This window comes from Geotrypetes seraphini, chromosome 7 (genome assembly GCF_902459505.1).
Source record: "Geotrypetes seraphini chromosome 7, aGeoSer1.1, whole genome shotgun sequence".
NCBI classification, from domain to species: Eukaryota; Metazoa; Chordata; class Amphibia; order Gymnophiona; family Dermophiidae; genus Geotrypetes; species Geotrypetes seraphini.
The window spans coordinates 146,427,055-146,454,927 of NC_047090.1; the positions used below are offsets into that span (position 1 = coordinate 146,427,055).

A 27,873-nucleotide genomic window follows, 5' to 3' on the forward strand; every position below is an offset into this window, starting at 1 on the left:
TTGTGTTCCTTTGCTCCCATCCATGCTCACCATCTTACCTCCTTTCGTATATTTCCTTGTGCTCATCTACTCCCCTCTTACTCCTTACAGCAAAGTGTCTTTAATCCTCTCTTTCCTCCCTCCACTATGATAAATATTTCACTCCTTTCATCCCCTTGGTTCAGCATCTCTTTCCCTTCCCTTTCCTCTGCAGGTCCAGTACCTCTCTCCCTTTTCTCAACATTGCCCAAGGATCCAGCACCTCTCTCCCTTCCCTCTAGCCCCTCCTCCCATAGCTCCAGCTCTGCACCGTGAATCCAGTACCTCTCCCTTCCCTCCAACTCCCAGCTTTAGATCTAGCATCTTTCTTTTCTCTTCAGCTCTAGTCCCCCTTCCACATCAGTACCTCTCTCCCTTCCCTCCAGCCCCAACCCTCACCATTGGTTCAACTACTCTCTACTTGCCAGCCCAAATCCAGCACCATCCTTCAGCTCCAGTTCAGAAGACAGCTAGCAATCCCCCCTTCCCCCCCAAGTACATCAATAGCAGCAGGTGACATCCCCCAACACGGGTCAGCATCTCCTCCCCAGCTCCCCTAGTATCTACTACCTGAAGAAGCCAGTCAAGCGATGCCGAAAAATCTTGAGAAGCCTGCTACAAGGCTTTCCTTAGCTGATGAGCCTCTCTTTGATGTAACTTCCAGCAGAAGGAAGGCCTCAGAACAGGCCTCTGAAGATTTTTCATCAGCAGCGCAGCTGGCTCCTTCAGGTAAAATTGCTGCCACAATGAAAAATCTTCAGAGGTCTACTCCATGCTTTCCTTCAGCTGACGAGTCCCTCCTTGATGCAACTTCCGGTTTTGCAAAACCAGAAGTTATATCAAAGAAGGGCTCATTGGCTAAAGAAAGGCCTCGGAGCAGGCTTCAAGATTTTTCACTGTAGCGCAGCTGACTCGATAAGGTAAGGTAGGCACGAGGGTAACTGGGGAGTAGATGCTGAGCTGACCCTGGTGCAATTTTTGCTGAGGGTACAAGGTCATTTACTGCTCTAGTGGAGCAGTGGAAGACCCTGTTCCCGTTCCCGATGTAGGTCGGCTACACTCTTTCCTGTTTTTGCGGGCTAACCAAGGGTTGCTGCGGTTCGCCACAGGAATCCTTCACCGTGTCTTTCTCTACTCTCAGGTACTCCAGGGACTAAAGAAAGCATCAAATTTCTCTTTCAGTAATTTACAATCCAACCCAGATCCTTGAGGACTTGGATTACCTGATTCACTGTGTGCTGATTCTTGGACAATGATGGGACCCTGATCAGCCAGTAAGCCAAGTAAGGAAGCACTTGCAGTCCCATCTTGTGCAGGTGAGCTGCTACCACTTTGGCGAAGGTGCGAGGAGCCGTCACCAGACCAAAGGGTAGAGCTGAAAATTGATAATGATTTTCCAGAACATGAAACCTGAGAAACTTTCTGTAGTCTGGGAAAATAGGAATATGCAAGTAGGACTCTGTCAGATCTAGAGAGACTAGGAACTCTGCTGGAGTCAACGCCACTATGACAGATCAAATCATCTCCATGTGAAAGCAGGGAACTTTGAGCACTGCATTTATGCAAGGTCCAGAACGGGTCTCCAATCATCGGAGACTTTCTTTGGCACAATAGAGTATATTGTCACAACCCTAGCCCTAAAGCTCGGTTTGTGCCAGGGAAGGCTCTGCCTAACCCTAACCTGGCCTTAAAGAGGGCTAACCATTGTGACAGATTAAACACCCATAGGAAGGAAGGCTCTGAATGTACATTTAAACCTCAGCTTTCAAAACCCTGGGGAGGGGAGGAGCAGGAGGAGAACAGCCTGGAACAGCCTCACAGCAAATCCACCAGGTCAGCTAATTCTCAGCTGCAGGGTTTAATTAGAAGCCCCAGTAAAGCTCAGCACAGGCTACAGGCTGCCCTGCCCCCACACAGAACTGGGCGTGGTCGCCTCAGTGCTCTAGAGGCAGCACTGAGGAGGAACCAGTCAGTTTACCCTGGGACAGCTCAGGAAGGAGGTTCGCAGGATAGCTCTCCTGAACCTCAGAGCTTCCAGGACATTGAGATGGTGGAGGCAGCCCCTGTCTCTGAAGCCAACCAGCTAGCTGATCCAGAGCCTATGGAATTGATGGACACTATCATGGATACAAAGGCCTGTGTAATGGATGAAAGTTAAGTGCAAGACCTTTTACTTTCTGGTGTACTTAATTTTTGTGAATTTGTTTTTTTTTTGTTGAAACCTGCTTGCACCTGTTTAGAGCCAGGGAGTAGTGCTGGGCTCTCACTGCAAGGTGCCTGAAACCTGGGAGTTTTAAACCAGGTTTATTTTGCTTGAAAGTGTTTGTTAGTATTTACCTTTTGAGACTTGAGTGAACCTGCAATATGGACTTTGTATAGGGGCATTAGCTTGCATTAGCTTGGGGAAGAATCCACTTAATATCCTAGGTTGGGATTGTGGGGCCATTTGTGGCATTCTGTTTCTTACAGAGTAAATTTAGTGGATTCAGCTACTCCCCTCCCCCACCAACTACTGTTAAGTTGGTTGGGGCCAAGCCGGCTTCAATCTAGGCTTGGACACAACACTGTCTTTATTTATAAAGGAAGTGTGATATCTTGTTTCTGCCTGTTTGCCAAAGGCGGAACGATTAAGACTGCACTAGGCTACTTACCTGTGACACCCGCAAGAAAGGTGTGAGTTGTTTGTTTTTTCAACTCAATTTTACTTTTTCCTGTTTTCTTATGTTTATGGAAAAGAATGAACTGAACCCTGTTCAAGATTGATAGCCACAATAAAGTGGGACTTTATTTTCATTTGAAATTGACTGTTTTTGATTCTTTTTGCTTCTTCATTGAACTGTGGGACCAGCAGGACTTCCAGCTTTCTCTGGAAGCACGTCGGACGCAGGCTGTTCTGAGCGCTGTCCGGAGCCAAGCGTATACACGGGCACCGGCAGCGCCACAATATGGAGTATCTCCCTGAGCTCAAATCTTCAGGTGGAACAGACTCCATGGACTGAATATTGAGCAACCTTATCACAGTGCTTGAATCTTGTCCGCCTTTTCCAGGTACCCTGTGAGAAAGTCCACAAACCAATCCATTAGAGGCCGGATAAATACCAGCTTGTAGCCGGACCGAATAATGTCCAGAACCCAATGGTTGGACAAAATCTGAATCCAGGCAAGCAGAAATGCCGAGAGTTTGCCCCCAATATTTATAGGGACCTCCTTCAGCCTGGCGTGTTTGCGATTTCTTGGTGGATGGAGCAGCACATTACACGGAGACCTGGTTACATCTGGATCTGGAAAACCTCTACTTGTAGCCCTAAGAAAATCTCTGTGATGTGGAACTGGAATATTGGTGCGAGTGCCTGAAGCCATGAAAATTAGAGTGCTCTGAGCCTCTAGAGGTTATGGGCCTACTATCAGGCAGGGTATTGGAGCAACAGTCCACTATGTAGCTCATGAGATCATTCAGGCCTTTACAAAATAATAATTGTCCTTTAAAAGGGAGTCTGACAAAATTAGTTTTAGAGGTGGAATTGCCAGCCTATTGTCTGATCCAGAGCATTCTACAAACAGAAATTTAATAATCTGACACTTTACCCAGGATATGTATAATAACACATAGAGTGTCAGCCACATAATCCACACCAAATAGAAGTAGTTGAGGAAATGGTTCTTCTCCTTCACTCTCCGAAGTGCGCAGTCTGGACAGACAAGGACATGCAACAAAGAACACTGCCATGGCAGCTTAGACTCCCAAAGCCACTGCCTTGAAAGGTATCCTGAGAACAACATCTACTCAGCGGTCCTGCATATACTTGAGCACCATACCGCCTTCACTTGGGAGGTGCGCTTAGTAACCTGTGTAACCAAGAAATCTACTTTAGGCTGACTAAAAAGTTGCTGACACTCTTGTGCCATAGAATACAGCCTGAACAGGGCTCTCGCTACTTTAAGAGACCCTTCAGGAGAATCCCACTGCTCCGAAATCAAAACATTAATGTCTGGATGCCAGAGAAATGCAGAGGACTGAACCCTCACTCTACACATGAGAGAGGAGAAGGCAAAAGGAGCTGGATGTGTGTCCAAATTCAGCTCATGCAGACTTCAAAATAAGATCCAGTAAAGAAGTGGACTGAAATAAACGCATAACTGTGGGATCATCCTGAAGTTCCAGAAGTAAAATAGGATCCAAAGTGTCAGTGTGCATTTCCTGGGAGAAGCATAAGAGACAATAAAGGAACAGAAAATTATCCTCATCATTGTTATCCTGCAAACAGGTCTCCCAAGTCCTGAACAGTGGTATATTGAGAAAATGTGCCCTGAGAGGCTACACCTTGCTGAGGCATGTCACATAAAATTCCTAAATTCTAAGAAAGCCGTACCAGGGAGTGAGGAGTCACCTGTGATGATACTATTTTGCGTTTCTTGGGCTGCCGGACATCCACATCCCTTAGCACGGAATGGTCACAATTTCTGTGCTATGAAAACAAAAAAGACTGCCCCAAAGAGCTAACTGCCCTTTTTGTCAGCTGAGCATACAGAGGAGAAGTTAAGCTGGCTGCTTCTGCCTCTCCAGCCCATGTAACACGTGGCACAAGGACTCTCCTGAGGCACAAAATTTGTACAATTCTGGCATGAATCTGGGCCGTAAAAGATCAAGGAGTCCATCCCAACCAGGTTTGAGGCAAATAAAATAGAGTTTTGGAAGTGAAGGAACTTTTGAAAAAAAGATCACTAAAAATCGAAGATGGCTACCATCAATATTTTCATGCTTAAAATTGTAAAAATACTGGCTTATTAAAGTAAAAAATCAGTAAATTTAGGATTTTTAAGGAGGGGGAACATGCAGGAACCTTCATAAACCTGATTTCAGAACCCTTCCCGATTTATCTCAGAGGCTATAATAGCCTTACTCATTACTTGTGTTAGTAATGTGCTGCAGCCTGCCTCAGCTCTTTACAGTAGCTGGAAAGAAGAAGAATCACTGCCTCATGCTGAAAATTCCTTTTGAGTGCTGATCTTTGGGCTGCCCATAACCTCGCAGACCGACGGATGCACCGCCAGAAGGGGGGACGGGGCAAAAAAATGCAGCCAGAACTCTGCAAGACACAGCTGAGCCTTCTATGGATGCCTAACAGCTTGCTCTCAAACCTCTTCTAAGCAGCAGGTAAGGAAAAGCAGGTGGGGACAGTCTCAAACTCCAAAATACTTGTGCAGGCTGACTAACAGGTACCACCAGGGATCAGTCTGTCAGCTGCAGACCTCAGCCTCCTTCTCCACACAGGCAGAGTTGACACTAAAGGTGATAATATCCAAGCACTTACAAACACTGAATAAAAACCGAATTCCAGGAGTTTCAAGGAGTACGCATATAACTGCTGTATTGAAAAAAATGACACAGGCTACCGATACAACAAAGAGTGCAGTTTAAGATTCTAGCAACTATCCATCAGACATTGTACCATGTTTCTCCAAAGATATTACAGGAACTCTTTGAAATTTATAAACTGAAAAGATCTTAGATCTGTAAATGAGATGAAATTAAATTTGGAGGGCAAGATGTTGATTGTGCATGTTAGGATTGGAGCATCAATGATGTCTGTGGCCGGTGTAAAACTCTGGATGCCCTGCCTGGTATTCTACGATTCTGTGCTGAGAGGATAAGAAAATGCAATTATTTTTAATGCATTTCTATGCTAATGCTTATTCCATTTGAAATTATCTTCTTCAGAATATTCTGATAGGAAAGCACAGTTACTTACTGTAACAGTTGTTATCCAGGGACAGTAGGCAGCTATTCTCACATATGGGTGACCTCCAAATGGGTGATGTCATCCATGGAGCCCGGATACGGACAGCCTCATAAGCAGACTTGCTTGTAGAAACTCAGAAGTTTTGAATCTGCCGCACCGCACATGTGTGAGTTCCTTCCCGCCCAGCACAGGGCGAGTCTCCTGAGTTCAGATAGCTAGCAGAGAAACCAACCAGGGGAGGTGGGTGGGTTGTAAGAATAGCTGCCTGCTGTCCCTGGATAACAACTATTTCAGTAAGTAACTGTGCTTTATCCAAGGCAGCCTATTCTCACATATGGGTGACCTCCAAGCTAACCAGAATGGGATGGTGGGAGTGTTGGCAACTTAGGAGAATAAATTTTGTAATACTCTCTGGCCAAAATGGCCATCCCATCTGGAGAAAACATCCAGATAATAATGAGAGGTGAAAGTATGAACCGAGCACCAGGTGGCAGCTTTGCAAATTTCCTCAATAGGAGTGGATCCGAGGAAAGCTACTGAAGCCGCCATGGTTCTGACTTTGTGGGCTGTGACTTGACTCTGTAGATGCAGTCCAGCCTAGACATAGCAGAAAGAAATACAAGCAGCCATCCAGTTGCAGATGGTACGCTTAGAAATTGGATGTCCCAACTTGTTCAGATCAGAGACAAAAAGTTGAGGAGCAGATCTGTGTGGTTTGGTGTGTTCCAGGTAGAAGACCAAAGTACGTTTACAGTCCAGAGTATGAAGAGCTGATTCTCAAGGGTGAAAATGAGGCCTTGGAAAAAACACCGGAAATATAATAGATTGGTTGAGATGAAATTCTGAAACCATTTTAGTTAAGAATTTAGGATGAATACGGAGGACTACCTTATCATGATGGAAAACTGTGAAAGATGGATCAGCAACTAAAGCTTGCAGCTCACTAACTCGTCGAGCAGATGTAAGGGCAATGAGAAACACCACTTTCCAAGTGAGATATTTTAGATGAGCCGTAGACATTGGTTCAAATGGAGGCTTCATCAATTGAGCAAGAACAACATTGAGATCTCAAACCACTGGAAGCAGTTTGAGAGGAGGTTTAACATTGAAAATTCCTTTCATAAATTTGGAAACCACTGGATGAGCAGAGAGGAGTTACCCCTTCAATAGGCTAATGAAAAGAACAATTGCACTGAGATGGACTCGGATAGATGTAGACTTGAGCCCAGAGGTAGAGAAGTGCAAAAGACAATCCAGAACAGAAGATATGGAAGAAACCTGCGGCTCCTTGTCATGAGAGATACACCACGTAGAAAATCTAGTCCATTTTTGGTGGTAGCATTGTCTAGTGGCAGGCTTTCTAGAAGCCTCTAAAATGTCTCGTACAGGTTGAGAAAACTAAAGAGGAGTTATGTTGAGAGGTACCAAAGCTGTCAGGTGCAGAGACTGCAGGTTGGGATGAAGTAGAGATCCTTGACTCTGTGTAAGCAGAGACAGAAAAACTGGTAGAAGGTATGGCTTCCTGCTGCTGAGTTGAAGTAAAAGGGAATACCAAGGTTGTCTTGGCCACCGAGGAGCTATCAGAATCATGGTGGCATGATCGTTCTTGAGCTTGACAAGAGTTGAGAATGAGAGGGAATGGAGGAAATGTATACAGGAAGAGATTGGCCAATTCCAGTAGAAAAGCATTTGCCTCGAGGCAATGAGAGAATATATCCTGGAGCAGAATTGAGGCAGTTTTTGGTTGTGAGGAGATGCAAAGAGATCTGAGTTCCTCACTGAGAAAAAATGTGATGGAGAGGCGAGGAATTGAGTGTCCATTCGTGAGGTTGAAGACGACGACTCAATTTGTCTGCCAAGCAATTTTTCTCCCCTTGAATGTAGACAGCTTTCAGGAAGGTGTGAAGGATTGCCCAATTCCAAACCTTCAGAGCTTCTTGGCAAAGAGAGAGATCCTGTTCCTCCCTGCTTGTTGACATAGTACATGGCGACTTGGTTGGCCGTCCAAATGAGGACTACCTGGTTGTGAAGAACATGTTGAAAAGCTTTGAGGGCATTGAAGATCGCTCTGAGTTCCAGATTGATATGACACTGACGATCCGTGCTGGACCAATGGCCTTGAGTACGAAGACCATCGATATGAGCCCCCCAAACGTAGGTCGAGGAATCTGTAGTGAAGACCTTCTGATAAGGGGGAGTCTGAAACAGCAAACCTCTGGAGAGATTGGAAGAGAGCATCCACCAGCAGAGAGACTGTCTCAACGAAGGAGTGACTGTAATGTGTCGAGAGAGTAGTTTTCCAAGCCTGCGTCCACTGAGATGCCAGGGTCCACTGAGGAATTCTGAGGTGGAGTCTGGCAAAAGGAGTCACGTGAACTGTGGAGGCCATGTGATCTAGTAGTACCATCATGTGTCTTGCTGAAAGTGAAGAGCGGGAAGGCACTTTGTGACAGAGCTGAAGAAGATCATCCAGACGTTGTAGAAGAAGGAATGCTCTGAGTTGGATAATGTCCAGATCAGCCCCAATGAACTGTAGATTCTGAGAGGGCTGAAGTTGGGATTTGGGAAAGTTGATTTTGAATCCCAAGCTTTGAAGGAACTACATAGTCCATTGGGTCGCTACAATAACCTCCTGAGATGTTGAATCTTTGATGAGCCAGTCGTCTACTTAGAGAAACACCTGAAGACCATGATTCCCGAGAGCTGCTGCTACCATCACTAGGCACTTGGTGAACACTCTGTGAGATGATGCCAGGCTGAAGGGTAGCACTCTGTATTGATAATGCAGATTCCCCACCAGAAATCTGAGGTGTTGATGGGAGGCCGTGTGAATGGGAATGTGAGTGTAAGCGTCCTTGAGAGCTAAAGAACATAACTAATCGTTCTGATCTAGAAGGGGATAGAGGGATGCCAGGGACAGCATGCGAAACTTTTCTTTGACTAAAAATTTGTTTGAGAGCCCTGAGATCCAAAATGGGTCGCAGATCGCCTGTCTTCTTCGGAACTAGGAAGTAAGAGGAGTAAAACCCCTGCTCTGCTGTTCCAATGGAATTTCCTCGATGGCACGGCGATGAAGCAGAGCTTTAGCTTCCTGAAGAAGGGCGGTCTGGGATGGATTGGAAGGATACTCTCTTGGAGGAAGCTCTGGTGGAACCTGAGTGAAATGAAGAGAGTATTCTTCCCTGATTATTGACAGCACACAGAGGTCGGATGTAATTGTCTCCCATCAATGGTAAAAATGATGTAGACGACATCCTATGGGGGGAAGGGAGGACAGAGGCAGAACAATGGAGGTTATGCTGTGTTTGAGACAGTCAAAAAGGCTGCGCAGCCTTAGGTGCAGCAGAAGGCTGAGGTTTCTGTTGCTTCTGCTGCTGTTGTTTCTTGGGGGTGCTCGAGTGTAAGGAGCCGCCCTTGGAGGATAACACCTCTGGAAGGATGGAAGAGGTCAAAAAGTTTTTGCAGGAGCTGGCTTTGGCTTTGGTCTAACAATTGAAGCAAAAGATTTTTCATGTTCAGACAACACCTTGGTGGTGGCCTCTATGGATTCATCAAAGAGGTAATTGCCCTCACAAGGAATATTAGCCAGACGGTCCTGAAGATTGGGGTCCATATCAATGGTGCGAAGCCAGGCCAAGTGGCCCATCGCTACTGAAAAAGCAGTGACCCTGGAAGAAAGTTCAAAGGCATCATAAGATGACTGGAGAAGATCTAACCGGAGTTGCACCAAGGTAGCAGTGAACTCAAGAAACTCCACATGTCTACGTTGATCCAGGTTTTTTATAAAATCTGGAAGATGATCAATCAGGAACTTAAAATAAGTAGTGAAGATAAAATTGTAGTTGAGGACTCTAGAGGCCAACATGGATCTGATAAAGGTGACCGTCAAACTTGTCCATGGTCTTACCCTTTCTTCCAGGAGGTACTGTGGCATAGATTCTGGAAGGATGGGTTCTCGTCTTAAAAGGGGAGGAGTCAATGCTGCACAGCTTCAGAAGATCCAGCTTGCCAGAGTTCGGGGAAGGCAGGTGAAGTCGGGCAGAGGAGGGAGAGAGGAGAAAATCCACCGAAGAAGGCACGAGGGAGCAGAGAGAGGGCAGAGAGTGAAGGGCTGAGGCGAGAGTTAGCTCCGCCCACTCCCTGACATCACCCGAAGCAGAATCGAAGCTCCCCCTTAAAAGGGGAGGCGCCAACGCTACACAGCTTCAGAAGATCCAGCTTGCCAGCTTGCCTGAGTTTGGGGCAGGCAGGTGAAGTCAGGCAGAGGAGGGAGAGAGGAGAAAATCCACTGAAGAAGGCACGAAGGAGCAGAAAGAAGGCAGAGGGTGAGAGGCTGAGGCGAGAGGTAGCTCTGCCCACTCCCTGACATCATCCGAAGCAGACTCGAAGCTCCCCCTTAAAGGGGAAGGAACCAACGGTGCGCGGCTGTTCGGCAAGTGGCAAAGGCGCTAGCTTTAGCGAGAGCGCCTTTGCGAAGGGCCTCAAGAAGGGCCAAGTCACTACACCCAAGGACACCAGGGAAGGACAGCAAACAGGCAGAGAGAGAGAGAGAGAGAGGACACCAGCAGCAGGCAGAGAGAGAGAGAAAGAGAGAGGACACCAGCAGCAGGCAGAGAGAGAGAGAAAGAGAGAGGACACCAGCAGCAGGCAGAGAAAGAGAGAGAGAGAGAGAGAACGACAATGGAAGCAGAGGGAAACCAGACAATGAGCTTTCCAGTGTTCTGTACAGACTGTCATATGTATGACTACCTCCCCTCGGGGAGACAGTCATATGTATGCGATCGGTGCCAGGAGCTGGAAAGCTTGAAGAAGGAAGTAAAACGACTAGAGGACAATATACAGGAGCTAGAACGACTTCACACTACAGAGGACCCAATCAGGACAGCTATAGACATCATGAATGAGAGACACATTGAGGAGGAGGTCAGGGAACTCGAGAAATTTATTGAGGAAGCCTACAGGAGGAGAGTGGAAGAAAACAAACTTCAGATGAACGATGAAGTTACACCCACACCAACATGGAAGGGAGAACAAGAAGACCTCATAGAAGACACCCACAGAGGAACATCGCACGAGGGGGAGAAAATGGCTAGTCGATGCCCAGGAGAAAAAGCAGCGAAGCACACCGAGGACATTGACCTGAGACTGAATCAAAACCTAAAGAAGGGAAAGTCAGCGATCCTAGTGGGAGACTCGATCCTGAGGCAGGTGGACAGCCACATAGCAGGAGGGAGAGAGGATCGACTGGTGACCTGCCTCCCAGGAGCGAGAGCCAAAGACATCATGGACAAAATTGGAAAGATCCTGGAAGGAGCGGAAACGGAAGAGACCACAGTAATGATCCACATCGGGACGAACGATGTCAGCAGGAGAGACTACAGAAGAAGCACGGTGATAGAACAGTTCAAGATTCTGGGAAGGAAGTTGAAGATGAGGACCCAGAAGATAGCGTTCTCATAGATCCTACCAGTACCGAGGGCAGATGTGAAAAGGCAGGAGGAACTACAATCAATAAATGCGTGGATGAGGAGATGGTGTGAGGAAGAAGGATTCCACTTTGTGAGGAACTGGACAACGTTCTGGGGCAAGAGCAAGCTATACAGGAGAGATGGACTGCATCTGACCGCAGCGGGAACAAGACTTCTAGCAAACAACGTCAGGAGAGGAATAGAACAGGCTTTAAACTAAGAAGAAGGGGAAAGCCAACAGTCGACCAAGCGTTGATGATTCGGAAGAAGGTATCCCGTGAAGATACCGAGGGGAAAAAAGGCTGGGAAGAAACAATGGACAAATTACAGGAGTCGACTAACCTAGAAGAGGAGGTTAGAAGGATTGTAACAAAAGAGAAGAAACTAAAGACCAAAGCACTGGGAAAGGAAATGAAGACAAGAAAATACCAGGATCTAAATTGCATATATACAATGCAAGGAGCCTAAGAAACAAAATGGGGGAATTAGAAGCCATGGCCAATGCAGAGGACATAGACTTCATTGGAGTCTCTGAAACATGGTGGATTGAAGAAAACAAATGAGATACGGCACTGCTGGGGTATAAGCTCTATCGCCAGGACAGGTCAAGACAGAAAGGAGGTGGACTAGCCCTATACATAAAAGAAAGCATACAATCGACAAAAATGGACACAGCAGAGACGACCAACAAGCTGGAATTGCTATGGGTTAAAATACCAGGAAGGAAAGGGCCTGAAATAAAGATGGGCCTATACTATCCCCGGGCAAACCGGAGATATCGATGAAGAAATGAAAGCCGAGATGAAGCGAGAATGCAAAAGCGGTAACATGGTAATTATGGGAGACTTCAACCACCCCGGGATAGACTGGAGTCTTGGAAGCTCAAAATGCGCTTCCAAGAATTCCTGGAGGTTATACAAGATTGTTTCATGGAGCAGCTTGTTAGAGAACCAACGAGAGGAAATGCCACTCTGGATCTAATCCTAAATGGGTTAAGGGGACCTGCAAAGGAAGTAGAGGTAGTGGGACTGTTGAGAAGCAGCGATCATAACATGATCAAGTTCAAGGTTGAGGTAAGAAAGAGAACCATAGCGACAACTTTCAACTTCAGGAAAGGAAACTACTAAGCAATGAGGGAAATGGTTCCAAATAGAAGGCCAAAGCACGTTTACAGTCCAGAGTATAAAGTGCAACTTCTCCAGGATGAGAATGAGGCTTTGGAAAGAACACTGGAAGAACAATGGATTGGTTAAGATGAAATTCCGAGACCACTTTCGGGAGGAATTTAGGATGAGTACGAAGAACCACCTTGTCATGATGGAACACTGTGAATGGTGGATCAGCAACTAAAGCTTGCAGCTCACTGACTCGTCGAGCAGAAGTGAGGGCTATGAGAAACACCACTTTCCAAGTGAGAAACTTTAGATGAGCCGTAGACATTGGTTCAAATGGAGGCTTCATCAATTGAGCAAAAACAACATTGAGGTCCCAAACCACAGGAGGCGGTTTGAGAGGAGGTTTGACATTGAAAGGTCCATTCATGAATCTGGAAACCACCAGATGAGCAGAGAGGGGTTTCCCTTCAATATGCTGATGGAAAGTAGCAATTGCACTGAGATGGACTCAAATCAATATAGATTTGAGACCAGAAGTGGATAAGTGCAAAAGGTAATCCAAAACAGAAGATAGGGAGGAATGTTGAGGCTCTTTATCATGAGAAAAACACCATGTAGAAAATCTAGTCCATTTTTGATGATACCATTGTCTAGTGGTAGGCTTTCTAGAAGCCTCTAAAATGTCTCTGACAGGTTGAGAAAACATGGTCTGGAAAGAAGCCGGCATGGATGGATCCGCGTCTGAAACCAGACCACCTGCTTTGGCTGGAGGTTCCCTCGAGGTAGTGTGATTGTGCTTCGACTTGGAAGTCTTAGGCACTTTAATCACTACCGCTGGAACTGTCTGCTGAGTTATCTGACCTGAGGAAACAGGGGAAGATACAGCAGATGTCGTTTAAGAAAGAGCCGCTGCAAATGTCGAAGATCTGATGAGGCTCGAGGTGGAAGCAGAAGCAGGAGGAACCTCGTAGGAGTCGAGGCCGAGGTCGTCTTTGAAGTCGAGGGATCAGAAGAAGAATCCATCTGGAAGAGCTTGTCCACCAAAATACAACGACAGTTGAAGGCTCGAGGTTGAAGCGTAGCACAGCGAAGGCACGACTTCGGATGATGTTTCAGTCCAAGGCACTTGAGGCAGCGACGGTGTGGGTCCGTAAGAGAAATCGTACGCTGGCACTTGCTACACTTCTTGAAGCCCAGGACAGGCCGGGACATAGAAGTAAAAATAGCCGCTGCAAAATCAAAGCCCTCGGGCTGCGGCCGAGAGGCTGTCCCGGGAAACGGACAGAAGAGGAAAAATTTTAAAAAAAAACCAACTGAAAATGAAAGAAATAAAATAAGAACAGCGATTCGTGAGGAAAAATATACAAACTGCGGTTCAGAGAAGGCACAAAGTAACGAAGTTAAACGCAGAGAGTCAAAGACGGACTTCTCGGCTCTGCGGAAAACTGAGAACTGAAGAGACGTGCCCTGCGCTGGGCAGGAAGGCACTCGCGCATGCGCGGTGCGGGCAACTCAAAACTTCGAGTTTCTTCAAGCAAGTCTGCTTGTGAGGCTTCCGCATCCGGGCTCCGTCGATGACGTCACCCATATGTAAGAATACCTGCCTGCTTGTCCTGCGATAAGCAGACTTTACCCTTAAAGTCTGCAATCTCTCTTAACCAGAGCTGTCACTGTGGGGGACCTCTGCAGCACGAAGATGCAAAGAGCATAAAAATAGTGATAAGGAAAAATAAACACGAGCACTTGTCCAGGAATAGAGTGGGATTGTACAAGAAATAGTATAACAAAAACTAACACAATGTTGGTACCTTGCAGATCTATCAGTGCAGCTTCTTTCCATTTAAGTTGTTCACTACACTTCAGAATTCTATTCTGAATATCATCAAGCTCAGCTTTCTTCATATAGTATGCCTTTGCAAGCACAGATTCTGTGTATAGTGCTTGATGTTGCTGTAAGATCTCCTTATACTGATTTATATGCTCCTCATATATTTTTCTGTGAAAACAAAACATGGCAATATTTTTGTGTAAATGTCTTTATTGTCACAAAACACTGATAACACACTTTATAGAATACAAAATTATTGAACAATACAAAGCATCATCAAGAGTGACAACATTCAAATTTTCTCTACTATGCTTTTTTCCTAAAGCAAGTGAACTAATTCCCTCCTTTTGAAATTTTCCGCCCCCCCCCCACCCAAAAAAAAAAAATCTAAGGATAACCAATCTAGCTATCACCCATCCATCTTATCACCCATCTACATTAAGACTCAACAGTCAAATATCCAGGTCATTCAATATTGCTGAACCCACACACATTGACAGTATTTAAAAGAGGAGATCAAAGTGTAAAACTTATTTGCTTTATGTCCCTTAATGTCAAAAGAAATACTTACAATCTACAAAAGACTGTGTATCTGATTGTACCACTGAGTTGGGGACACCTTTTGGATCCATTAAAGTAATATACAACACTTTGCCAGTAAACATGCCTTACATAGAAACAATCCAGTTGCTTACTATTGGCCTGCTTGCTTAAGGTCATACTAATACTTAACATCCATTTAGTCCAAAGAGTAATCCCTAATGAAATTCAGCACTTTTCTATTGAAAAATACTTATAAGTCTAACCTATCATAATAAAACCCTAAGTGCGCATGCGCACTTCAAACGCCGTGATCCCTGCCTCTGTGATTCCGTGACGCCGCATGCGCACTAGGACCCTGTGGCAGTTTCTCTATCAGCCTCCATTCTCATGTGCATATGCACCAATGGCTTCCCCCCTCTCACACCTCAGCCAGCCTGCGCCTCGATGAACGGCGCACAGACAAGGACATGTGGCGTTTCCCCAGCCTGAGGCCAGACCAGCAGCACAAGCAGCTGCGGTTTCATCAAGCAGCTGCGGGCCATTTGCTAGGCCGGCCCACTTCGATAATGCGAGGCAGGCCGGCCTGGCAAAAGCCCCGAGACTGCCCTGGCTAGCAGATGGACAGGGGAAGCAGGTAAGGGAGAAGGGGTACTACTTGGCAGGGGGAGGTAAAAGGGGAGCAGGGAAGGGGTGCTGCTGGACAGGGGGGGAGGTAAAAGTAAGGAAGAAGGGCTGCTAGCACCCGTTAATGTAACTGGCTAAAAAACTAGTCCATGATAATTTGCTTGAAAGCTGAATTATCGGCAGCGCTTCCAAGTGGTCCATTCGGAGAAGTGAACTAAAATAAGACACTGATCTAATTAATAACCTATATACATGTCAGAGGAAAACAATCCCAAAACTGACAGTTTCAACCAAGATCAGATAAGTTTTTAGTTATACACTAAAATTTAATAATAAAACAATAAAAAAAGAGCACATAGAGAGATAAAACTATAAAGTCGATCGTTGACAATTTTAGTGCACTTCTCCTAATGGTATGAATTGGAAGCACTGCCAATGATTCAATATTCAAACAACAATAAATGATGAATAACACAAATGATGAACAAAACAGATTACAATAGAATTCACAAGTTAAGAGGTGATAGACTCAGGAGTAATCTAAGGCAATTCGCTTTTACAGAAAGAGTGGTAGATGCGTTGAATAGTCTCCCACTAGAGGTGGTAGAGACAGACTATGTCTGAAGTCAAGAAAGCACTAGACAGGCAAATGGGATCTCTTAGGGAGAGGAGGAGATAGTGGATGTTGTGGATGGGTAGACTGGATGGTCCATTTGGCCTTTACCTGCTACCATGTTTCTATGGCGTAGATTCACTAAACCTTTGGATCCTGACCCGTTTTGTGATCGTTCCCTGACCCCGAACCAATTCACTAAACTGCTGCCCGATCAATCTCCTACCTAATCCGATCCTCCCATGCAAATTAGTAAAACTCCATGCAAAATAGCCAAGTGTTTGGTTTTGGTTGGGAGTTTTTGCACCTCTGTGCAAATCATTTGCATGCAAAAAAGGTAGTGAATCAATCGCTATTCCAAATTGGCCAGTAATCGGCCAACATGCTACCTTTTAGTAAATCTGGGCCTATGTTTCTAGATATGAAATAGGCTTCTTAGCAAGCACTAATTCCATTAGTGTGTTCTAGGCTTTAGTAAAAGGCTCCCGGTTCCAGAAAAAGGAGGCAGACTGAGGCATCTGGGTTTTACTTCCATGGAAGTAAAACCTGGATGTCTCAATCTGTCCTCTTTTTTTCTGGAACCATATGATAACCCTACCATAGTGTGTTTTCTCATAGCTCTCCAAATGAATTTCTTATTTTATTGGATGACAGCTACAAAATATTGATTTTATTTTAGTCAAAACAATGAATGTATTTTTAAATTCTAATATGTAATAATAAAAAAGATCTGATATTGTCATACTTACTTATCTCTTTCAGTAGCCTCTCGGTAATTTTGGAGTTGACACTCTAAATATGCTTCATGGTTATTAAAAACTATATAAGTTGGCTTCCAGCTAAAACATTATAAAATATGTTAATATGTCCAAAGAAAAATAATTTTTGGCATTAACAACTACTTGGGAAAAATATTTACAAAACATATTAATATACATTAAACTTATTATTACATTTAAAGGAACACAAGGTAGATATAATGGAAAAGATAACATCTGAAAGAAGTTTAGGGCTCCTTTAACTAAGGTGAGCTAGCGTTTTTAGCTCGCTAACCCCGCGCTACACGAAAAATACTAACGCAAGCTTTATGGAGGCGTTAGCGTGTAGAGTGCGATAAAAATAATAGCGCACCTTAGTAAAAGTAGCCCTTTGTATTTTAATATTATTTATAAATCACTAGAATGGAATTTTGAAAACATTTCCTTGGGGGAGGTTTATGATGAAAGATATTAAGAGCACTGATGTGTCACACTGTGGGTGTTCCTGATCTAATGAAATGTCAGCTGCTAAATTTGGTCCTCAAGCACTATTCCCTCTAAGCTGCTTGGGAGCAGTCTCCACCTAAAGTCCTGCCAGTAGGTGGTGCTGTTTCACTATCACTTTTTCAACAGTGAGGGACAGGCAGCTCTGCTAGAAACATACCTCTCACTAGCAATTGAAAACACAATATTGAAGCACTATCCTCCCAAAATCATCACCATTGGCAGCAATGGTGGACTCAAGATCAGCTTAGAGGGAACAGTATCCTAGGCGTTTAAACACTTCTAAAACAAAAACCATGATCTTCTCCTGGAAAGAAGGAATATCGTTAAGTGCCCCAATCCTTTTGGACAAATTACCTCTGGACGTTGTTTCTTCACTAAAAATCCTAGGGGGTAACATTCGGCACAAAACTATCATTTCATGATCATCGCAGTACTGTCGTCAAATCATGCTTTTTCAAACATCGGATGATCCACTCAATTTCCAAATTCTTAGAACCCAAATCCCTGAATATTCTGGTCCACTCATTAGTCATAGCAAAATTAGATTACTGCAATAGCCTTCTCACTGGAACCACTCAAAAAGAAATCATTCAAAAAGAATTCAAACGCCTACAAATAATTCAAAATGCCATCATTAAACTTACAACAAAATCCAAAAAATATGATCATGTTACTCCTCTGTTACATAAGGCACATTGGTTACCAATAAAAAATAGGATTTCAGATAAAATTGCATTATTAACCTTCAAAATACTTCAGATTAAATCTCCCCAATTTTTCAAAAAATACTTCATTCCGTACAAGCCGACCTGCTTTCTCAGACCTTCAGACCGTAAACTACTTACCATTCTCTCATTGCGAGTAACTGGCACCAAGCGTCAAAGATATTTTTTCCATAGTTGCCCCCCCAACTTTGGAATACTTTGCCCGCTCTTGTTAGAGAAGAAATAACTTAGATCACTTCAAGGGCCTTCTTAAAAGCCATGGAGCTCATAATCGAAAGAGAAAAACGTCTAAAAACTGGCCTAAGTCGGCACTTGGACAAACATTTCCCAAATACGTCCAAGTGCCAATACTAAAAACGGGTTTTGGATGTATTTCTAAACGACCTAGGCCTTCATAGTGCCGCTGAACGACCAAAGCTAAACGGGGCATTTTGAGAGGAGTGTTGAGGGCGGGAGTTGGGCGGGACATGGGCCGGCTTAGATTTAGTCATAAAGCATGTATAACCGAAAGTTATACAGCCCAGGATCGACGGAACTTGGACGTTGTGACTTAGACCATGTAAAACATGTCTGGTCTAGAGGTTCGATGCTTACGCCGACTTCGGGTCCGATCTGCAGATGAAGACAACATATGATGGGAACCTCTCTTCCTCTTTGAAGCACTTGATCAATGAGTAGACTTTGATCGACGAGAAGAAAAGTGATGATGTCTCAATGAAGAGCTGGACTTGCGATGTCAATATCGAGACGTCAAACATCGAGGGGAGCAATGGCCATGGCAATTCCGTTCCGGAGAGCCAGTATTGGTATCACTGGATCTGGTGTTCGTGTGCTCAGGCTGGGCTGGTACCATGAAAGTCTATGTCGGGGTTAGAAGCTGAAAAGCATTACCCAACTCTTGCTGGAAAAGCGCATTGAGCTTTTCTCGGAAAGAAAGTGCCTGTACTACCGTATTTTCACGCATATAATGCGCGCGTTATACGCGTTTTTACCTACCGCGCATACCCCTCGCGCGTTATACGCGTGAGCGCGGTATACAAAAGTTTTTCTATATAGTTCCCACCCCGCCCGACGCCCGATTCACCCCCTCCCAGCAGGACCGCTCGCACCCCCACCCCGAACGACCGCTCGCACGCGCTCCCACCCGCACCCGTGATCGGAGCAAGAGGGAGCCCAAGCCCTCTTGCCCGGCCGACTCCCCGACAATATCGGGCCAGGAGGGAGCCCAAACCCTCCTGGCCACGGCGACCCCCTACCCCCACCCCGCACTACATTACGGGCAGGAGGGATCCCAGGCCCTCCTGCCCTCGACGCAAACCCCCCTCCCTCCCTCCAACGACCGCCCCCCCCAAGAACCTCCGACCACCCCCCGGGGAGTCGGCCGGGCAAGAGGGCTTGGGCTCCCTCTTGCTCCGATCGCGGGTGCGGGTGGGAGCGCGTGCGAGCGGTCGTTCGGGGTGGGGGTGCGAGCGGTCCTGCTGGGGGGGGTGAATCGGGCGTCGGGCGGGGTGGGGGTAGGGGGTCGCCGTGGCCAGGAGGGTTTGGGCTCCCTTCTGGCCCGATATTGTCGGGGAGTCGGCGGTCCTTCGGGGTGGGGGTGCGAGTGGTCCTGCCGGGGGGGGGCAGGGCAGGGCGGGTAAACGGAGAGTCGGGACAGCGCAAGGAGAGTCGGGGAGGGCGAAAGGAGAGTCGGGGTGGCCAGAGGAGAGTCAGGGCGGGCGAAAGGAGAGTCGGGGTGGCCAGAGGAGAGTCGGGGCGGGCGAAAGGAGAGTCGGGGTGGCCAGAGGAGAGTCGGGGCGGGCGAAAGGACAGTCGGGCAGCATGCGCGTTATACCCGTGAGCGCGGTATACAAAAGTTTTTATACATAATATTGTGGTTTCTGCGCGCTATACCCGTGTGCGCGTTATACACGGGTGCGCGTTATTTGCGTGAAAATACGGTAGTTGTTTAATTACCGGTACCAGTGGTACCCCTGGCTCGCCTCGAGGCGGGTGACCTCAAAGATCAGGCACCCCTTGATGAGGGGGGGAGCCATAAGAAAGGTCTTAGCTTAGAAAGCACTGGCACTGGTACCTCTGGCTTATCTGCTGGTACCATCAGTGCTGCGGCTCGCCTCGGAGAAGGTGACCTGGATGAGGATGCACACCTCGATGTAAGTGAGGCGAGCCGGAAGGGAGGCCTTCGCTTAGTTGACATCAAGGGACTAAATGTAAGAGTGACCTGCGATGCATGTTGGGAAGCTGGCAGCTTCATTGCTGGCTTACCGAAAAAAGCGATGTCACCCGATGCCAACATTGATGCCTTCCATGTCGAAGGTTAAAAAATGTTCTCGGTATCCATGCGAGTCCCAAACAACTTTTCCTGTTGAAGTTTTCGGTTCTTAATAGAGCATTTCTACAGGGTAGAACACCGAGTGCAAGACTCCACCCATTGCTCCGGGACAACGCACTGCAAGCATCAGCTGTGAGGGTCAGTGAGAGAAATTGGCCTTTGACACCTGCAGCATTTCTTGAAGCCGGATAACAGCTGTGACATCGACAGAAAAACTGCCTCAGCCAAAGTAACTCAATAACTAAGTAAAATATATAGCCTCAACAGGCAAAGGTTGTGAGGAAAAAAGAAAATAAAACCTGAAAGGAAAAAGGCTCAAACAATAACTTCTTTATTTTTACAAAAAGAGAACAACAGTAAAGGAAAAAACGCGAGCGAGAAGGCAAACACGAAAAAATCTGAACAATGTTCAATAACTCGACTTCTTATCTCCATGGAAAACTAAGAACTGAGAAGCCACAAACTGGTGTCGGGTGGGAAGGCACTCGCACATGCGTGGTGCGGGAAATTCAGCAAACTTTCTTAAAATCTTAAAGTGGCTATACACTTTTAAAGCTGTCTGTACCGGGGCTCCGTGGATGACGTCACCCACATGTGTAAAGCTACATGTGAGAATATGCTGCCTGCTTGTTCTAGGTAATTATCAGCAGGGTAACGACCCTGAGAGAAAAACCGACAACACACAGTGAGGAGGAGATGGCTAGTAGGCCAAAATCTGAAAACAATCCTTTCAATAATACTTGCGAATAAAAAAAAATAGAAAGTAAATGTAATATGGGAAGGCAAAAATATATACAACTAATACATGCAGAAAATAAACACATATAAAATACATATGTTAAAAATGCATACGATAAATGTCGAAAGGAGTGTAAAGGGAAAACTAAAAGATGGCTTCTCCACTCCGCGGAAAACAAATGATGGTCCTGTGAGCTGGCAGTGGGCGGGAAGGCACCCGCGTACGTGGGATACGGACAGTCTTTGAATTCTAAGTGACAGCTCACTTTTAGACAGTCCATGCAGGGTTCCTTGGATGACATTGCCTGCATGTGACAATATGCAGCCTGTTTGTCCTGAGCTAAACCAATTATATCCTAATTATTTATACATTCCTTTATTTGATATATATTTGAAGGCATTTTGTTTGTGGAATATTTGATGTTTTTGTATGTTAACATTTCCCTTCAAGCACTGTTGATTAATGTTTCTCCCTGTTATTGTTTGACTCAGTTTTAGTGAGTATTAGATCATCTTCTGGAATCAGTGTATGACTAAGAACAAACAAACTGCCCTGATTTGGGTTTGATGGTGATTGTATCCGTTGATATTTTTGCTTTAGGACTCAGGTATTCTTTTAGGAAGGTATTAAAAACTAAATTATTTGAAAAAAGTGAAATTTGATTAACTTTTTAACTGTTTGTATGCATTGCTAAATGTATAGCGTTCATTCTTATGTAAATTGATGGGTTTTTAAATTGTTTCTATGTATCATTAAATGTCCAGTGCTCTTTTATGTCAACCGCTCAGAACTTATGGTAGGGCGGTATATAAGAGTAAAGCACAGTTACTTACCGTAACAGGTGTTATCCAGGGACAGCAGGCAGATATTCTCACTGATGGGTGATGTCACCACGGAGCCCCCGGTACGGACACTTCAAAAGCTTGAAAAAGCTTTTGACGCCCGCACCACGTATGCGTGAGTGCCTTCCCGCCCAACGTAGGCGCGCAGTCCCTCAGTTAAGATAAGCCAGCTAAGAAGCCAACCCGGGGAGGTGGGTGGGTTGTGAGAATATCTGCCTGCTGTCCCTGGATCTGTTACGGTAAGTAACTGTGCTTTATCCCAGGACAAGCAGGCAGCATATTCTCACTGATGGGTGACATCCAAGCTAACAGAGATGGGATTGTGGGAGAGTTAGCCAAAGAAATACAACTGGAAAACATAAAGGCCGAAGTGCCCATCTCGTCTGGAGAAAACAAACCAGACAATAGTGATAAGTGAAGGAATGAACTGAGGACCAGGAGGCAGCTGTACAGAATTCCTCAGTATAACTATAAGGAAAAAACAACAAAAGCTGCCAAAACTCGAACTTAGGGTCCAGGATACAATATCCCCGTGCCAGGCCAGTCTAAGTAAAGAAGACCGAGCCAAGTGAAAATTGTTCCCATGAATATAGGATATCCAAACTGAGTTGAATTAAAAGAAAAATTTGGAATAAAATCACTGCAGCTCCGACCTGCGTAACAAGCAAGACAAAAAAAAAAACGCCTATAGGACAAAACATATAAAGCCAGGATCCTCGTAGGAAAAAATGAGGTGCATGAAACAACACAGACTGACTGAAGAACTGAAGAACTGAAGAACTGACTGAGCGAAAAGAAAAGAGTAGAAGACACTGTGGTCATGAACACAGAATCATCTTGGCTTGATGAAAGACTGATAAGGATGAAACTGCTAGCAGTGCATCAAACTCACCGATACTCCTGGAAGAGGTGAGAGATAGAAGGAAAAAAAAACATTTTCCAGGTAATAAATTCAAGTGGAGCTGACGCAATTGTTACAAATGGTTGCATCAACAACCAGGAAAGAACCACAGGAATAGTCCAGACGACAGAAAAAGGAATGAGGTGTGGTGACACACATGAAAAAACCCCTGTCATGAGCCTGGGAACTAGAGAAGAAATCAGAAAGAGATTGTTCCTTGACAAATCAAGGGAAGAAAATGCAATAGCATTAAAAAGAAGTCTGAGAACCATAGAGTCGAGACTAGAATCGAACAAAGAAAAAATATCACCGGTTAGGAAAGTGGAAATATGTAGAGAAAAAGACACCAAGAAAGAAAACAAAACCACTTGTGATATCAACAAGGATGAGCGGCTGGTGTCCTGGCAGAAATCAATAAATGGGCTGAGAAAGACGTAAATGAAACGGATGCAGCCCAAAGAAAAAACAAATGAATATTGGAAGAAATCAAAGATTCCTGAGTCGGAGTGAACCGAGCAGGAAAATGAGAAGAAAAGGCTCCCAAAATTTGAGTGGACGAAGAAGGGAGAACTCATGGTGACTAGGTCACCATGCATCATGGAGGTAATAGCTCTCGTGAGCTTGATGAAAAAGCTCAACAGGAGAAGAAGCGAAGGGAATGCATATAGAAATATGCCCGTCCAATCCAGGAGAAAAATAACCGTTAGATGAAAAAAAATGCTGGAATAACAGGATTAAAGAATCCTGCTGAAAATGGCTGCTAGAAAATTCAGCTCCCCAAGAGCAGATGGCCAATCGTCTCCAAGGGCACAAAAACAGGTTCTCCTGACATAACAGGAGAGAGCCCTAGAGTCCTTGCTCAATTACATGTAGTGGGAAACCCCTGAATTGACTGGGCAATGAGGGAGATGTTGAGTACAGAGTAGATTATATAAATCATGAGGTCCTAAAAATATCATTAGAAAAAATTAGGAAAAAAAGGGAAAAATTCGATGCCTGTCAGTCAAAAGACCCTGAGGCCGTAGAATGCCCATATGCACCCCCAGGCAGAAATTAGATGCAGCAAGCATAAAGACCATGCAAGGAGGTAACAAATAGAAAAGAACCTCGTAGAGACTAGAGGAAATCAAAGATATACAAGCGTTGAGAGTTAAGCCCTCGCCTGGTACCAGTGGAAAACAAAAGACCACTGAGGGGTACAAGAATGTAGTCTGATCCGTGGCATAACAGGAACATGAAAATGCCTGTTGCTGAAAAGAAAACAACATGTGTAAGATTGAAAACAATCTGAAAAAATAAAACACACTCAGAAGAGTGGAGTCAAGAAGTATCCCAAAGAAACATAGACATGAAAAACGGGTACGGAAAAGAAAAAGCTAAAGAAAATGAGATGAGTGAGAACAAATGGCAGAACCATCTCTCAGAAAAAAAAACAACCGGGTAAAAAACCGGATGCTCAAAAATGGAAAAAACAAGAAGGCCCTGTAATCGAATAGATGTGACCAGCACAATCAGATACCTCCTGAATAATATAAGAACATAAGAAGTTGCCTCCGCTGAGGCAGACCCTAGGTCCATCCTGCTCAGCGGTCCGCTCCCGCGGTGGCCCATAAGGCCCATTGCCTGAGCAATGGTCTATACCTATCTATACCCCTCAATCCCTTTTTCTTCAAGGAATCTGTCCAAACCTTCTTTGAAACCATTTAATGTTTTGTTGCCTACAACAGCCTCTGGAAGCGCGTTCCATGTATCCACCACCCTCTGAGTGAAAAAGAACTTCCTAGCGTTTGTTCTAAACCTGTCCCCTTTCAATTTCTCCAAGTGCCCCCTTGTACTTGTGGCACCCCTTAATTTGAAAAATCTGCCCCTGTCTACTTTTTCTATGCCCTTCAGGATCTTGAAGGTTTCTATCATGTCTCCTCTAAGTCTCCGCTTTTCCAGGGAGAAAAGTCCCAACTGCTTCAATCTTTCAGTATATGGGAGATTTTCCATTCCCTTTATCAGTCTAGTTGCTCTTCTTTGTACTCCCTCAAGTACCGCCATGTCTTTCTTGAGGTATGGTGACCAGTACTGGACGCAGTACTCCAGATGTGGCCGCACCATTGCACGATACAGCGGCATGATGACTTCTTTCGTCCTGGTTGTGATACCCTTCTTAATGATACCCAACATTCTGTTTGCTTTCCTTGAGGCCGGGGCGCATTGCGCTGATGCCTTCAGTGTTGCACAATATGGGAGGAAAAAACCTAAACCTGGAAGGGAGAACGGTTGAAAAACATAGGTCAAAAGCTGTATGAATTGGAGCCTGTAGCCGTTGCCTGGATAAATAGGAAACAGAGCCATGATGTCTGAGATCCAGAAAAAACACCATCATCCAGTGGCCTTGACAATTAAAAGAAAGACCAGTAACCGAAGAGAACCCTTCAAGGAGAAGTAGCATGAGAAAAATAGGAAGGACTGTGTAAGATCCCACATAGACTCTCAAAAGTACACAGAGTCTGAGAGCAGGATGAAAAGATGAAATGGATAAAGCCTCCACATGAAGAGAACTCAGAGAGCCTAGGCTCGTAGGAGTATATGAAAACTGATAAGACAGCCGTCATGAAAGTAAAGACTGCTACACAGATACGGTCCATAATGTAGAGGAAACATGTTCCAGCACAGCCCCAGCAACACTTCCCCAAAGCAGACTTATGCAATAACCAGTGCTGTTGAGTAATGATAAAAAGAGACACTCAGATGCCGACCAGATCCGTAAAAAACAGATCTGCAAAAACAGGTACTAAAATTGAAAAGCGGCTACATGGAATGTGTACATTGAGGCAGGAAAGGATTCCAGGAAGCCCATTTGGCTAACCGGTCCCCAGCCTTGTCCATTGTGCCCTGAAAGACAGAAGCTCACACTCTAACCGTGAGGATGAACTCCACCAGGGGGGAAACAATGACACATTTTAACCACTTCAAAGGACATGTCAAAAAAGACCCCACAGAGATCAAGGAAGGGAAGTAAAGGATCCTTGAGATAAGTACAAGGAAGGAAAAGACATTCCATAGGAAAAGAAATGATTGTACAAAGTCAACTCCCAAAGGAATGCAGTTACAGAAAATTTGCTAATGGATCTGTAAAAAAATAACGTCATGCAAATATGAAGGCTGTGTGAACTCCATTTAGGGGAAAAAAGCACATGTGATGAAGCACCCACCACTTCAGAGAGAGATGGGGGCATAGATCCAAAAGACACCCCAAGCCTTTCAACCAAGCAAAACCAAGACCATCAGTACAACACTGACACCGGACAACTGGTGTCATGGGATACGAGTCAAGAAAAGCAGAGAAGACTCACGTGAAAACGTCCCCGGAAGCAAAAAATTGAATCAGGCAGCACTAGAGGAGATGGTGTCGATAGGACTGAGAATCCAAACAATTGAACATGTTGATCTCGACCTGGATGTCGGTATGAACTGTGACATCGATCTGACAATAACATGGCGTCGATAGAAAAGTCGACGTCGAGCAGGGAGATCGACACCCATTAGAAACGTTTACATCACCCACAGGAACAGTGAAAACATACTGAAGTCGATATAAATCATGGGCATGAAAGAGAACACTGTTTAAAAGGAAGAACCGGTACCACTGGATAAAACACCGGTAACCAAGGGTCAACACTCCCGAGATGAAAAAAGCCGGAATGAAGGCACACAGTACCACCGGAGCAGACGGGAAAGGACACCGGTACCGATGATCCATGACCCGGTACCGATGGTGTCAAGTCTCAAGTAGAGACAAAAAAGCACCACACCATTGGTCCATAACCGGTACCCGTGGTGGCATGGCCAAGGAGATAGAAAAAAAGACACTGGTACCCTTGGTCCCTCTGACTGGTACCAATGATTTCATTACCAAGCAGAGAGAAAAAAAACACCGGTACCGTTGATCCATGACCGGTACCAATGATGTTGTCATGGAGTAGAAAGAAAAAAGCACCGGCATCCAGGACCTATGACCGGTACCATCGGTGCCCCACCCGAAGGAGAAAGAAAAAACACTGGTACCCATGGTCTCTGACCGGTACCAATGGTGTTGTTCCAGAGCAGGAAGAACAGAACACTGGTACCCTTGGTCAATGACTAATACCATAAGTGTGGCTGTAGAATAGAACATAAGAAATGCCTTCACCGGATCAGACCCCAGGTCCATCTTGTCCGGTGATCCGCACACGCGGAGGTCAAGCTAGGTGATCCCTAATGGACACCTTGTTCACCCGTATCCCTCAATGTGATTTGCAAGAAGGTGTGCATCCAACTTGCCCTTGAATCCCAGAATGGTGGTCTCTGCTACAACCTCCTCCGGGAGAGCATTCCAAGTGTCCACCACTCGCTGTGTGAAGCAGAACTTCCTGACATTAGTCCTGAGTCTGCCGCCCCTCAGTTTTAGTCCATGACCTCTTGTTCGAGTCACTATTGACAATGTGAATAACGAAGTTCCTTGCTCTATTTTGTCGAAACCTTTTAGTATTTTAAAAGTCTCTATCATATCCCCTCGCAGCCTTCTCTTCTGGAGGGTGAACAATCCCAATTTTTTGAGGCGTTCTTTGTAGCTCAAATTCTCCACACCTTTTATTAGTTTCGTGGCTCATCTCTGCACCCTCTCCAGTAGGGTTATATCCTTCTTTAGATAGGGAGACCAGTGTTGGACACAGTATTCCAAGTGTGGTCTGACCATTGCTCTATAAAGCGGCATTACGATGCCCGCCGATCTACTCGTGATGTCCTTCTTTATCATGCTCAACATCCTGTTTGCTTTCTTTACCGCCGCTGCGCATTGAGCCAACGGCTTCAGTGTCCTGTCTATCAGTACCCCCAGGCCCCTTTCTTGTTCGCTCTTGCCCAATGTTACACCTAACATTTTATATTCTTGTTCTTGGTTTTGTCTGCCCAGATGCATCACTTTGCATTTTTCTATATTAAATTTCATCTGACACTTTTCCGCCCATTTTTCCAGTTGGTTCAAATCTCTTTGAAGTGCATCTCTGTCCATTTTCAACCCAACTGCCCAACATAGTTTTGTCTCATGATCGGTACCATTGGTGTCGCTCCATGCTTCCAAGATGAACAT

General features: G+C 45.2%; 1 protein-coding gene across 9 annotated transcripts in view; it reads right to left on the reverse strand.

Moving 5' to 3' along the window:
• Nucleotides 1-27,873, reverse strand: part of C7H14orf39 (chromosome 7 C14orf39 homolog) — a 264,000-nt gene that overhangs the window by 178,254 nt on the left and 57,873 nt on the right. For 7 of the 9 annotated variants that reach the window (XM_033950799.1, XM_033950797.1, XM_033950795.1 and 4 more), the window contains 2 exons: nt 16,700-16,789; nt 14,151-14,338 (listed from right to left, as the gene is read on the reverse strand). In XM_033950799.1, the coding sequence (XP_033806690.1) occupies nt 14,151-14,338; nt 16,700-16,789 (278 nt within the window). The remainder of the gene's footprint in view (nt 1-14,150; nt 14,339-16,699; nt 16,790-27,873) is intronic. The other 2 variants (XM_033950798.1, XM_033950796.1) reach the window with 1 other exon arrangement.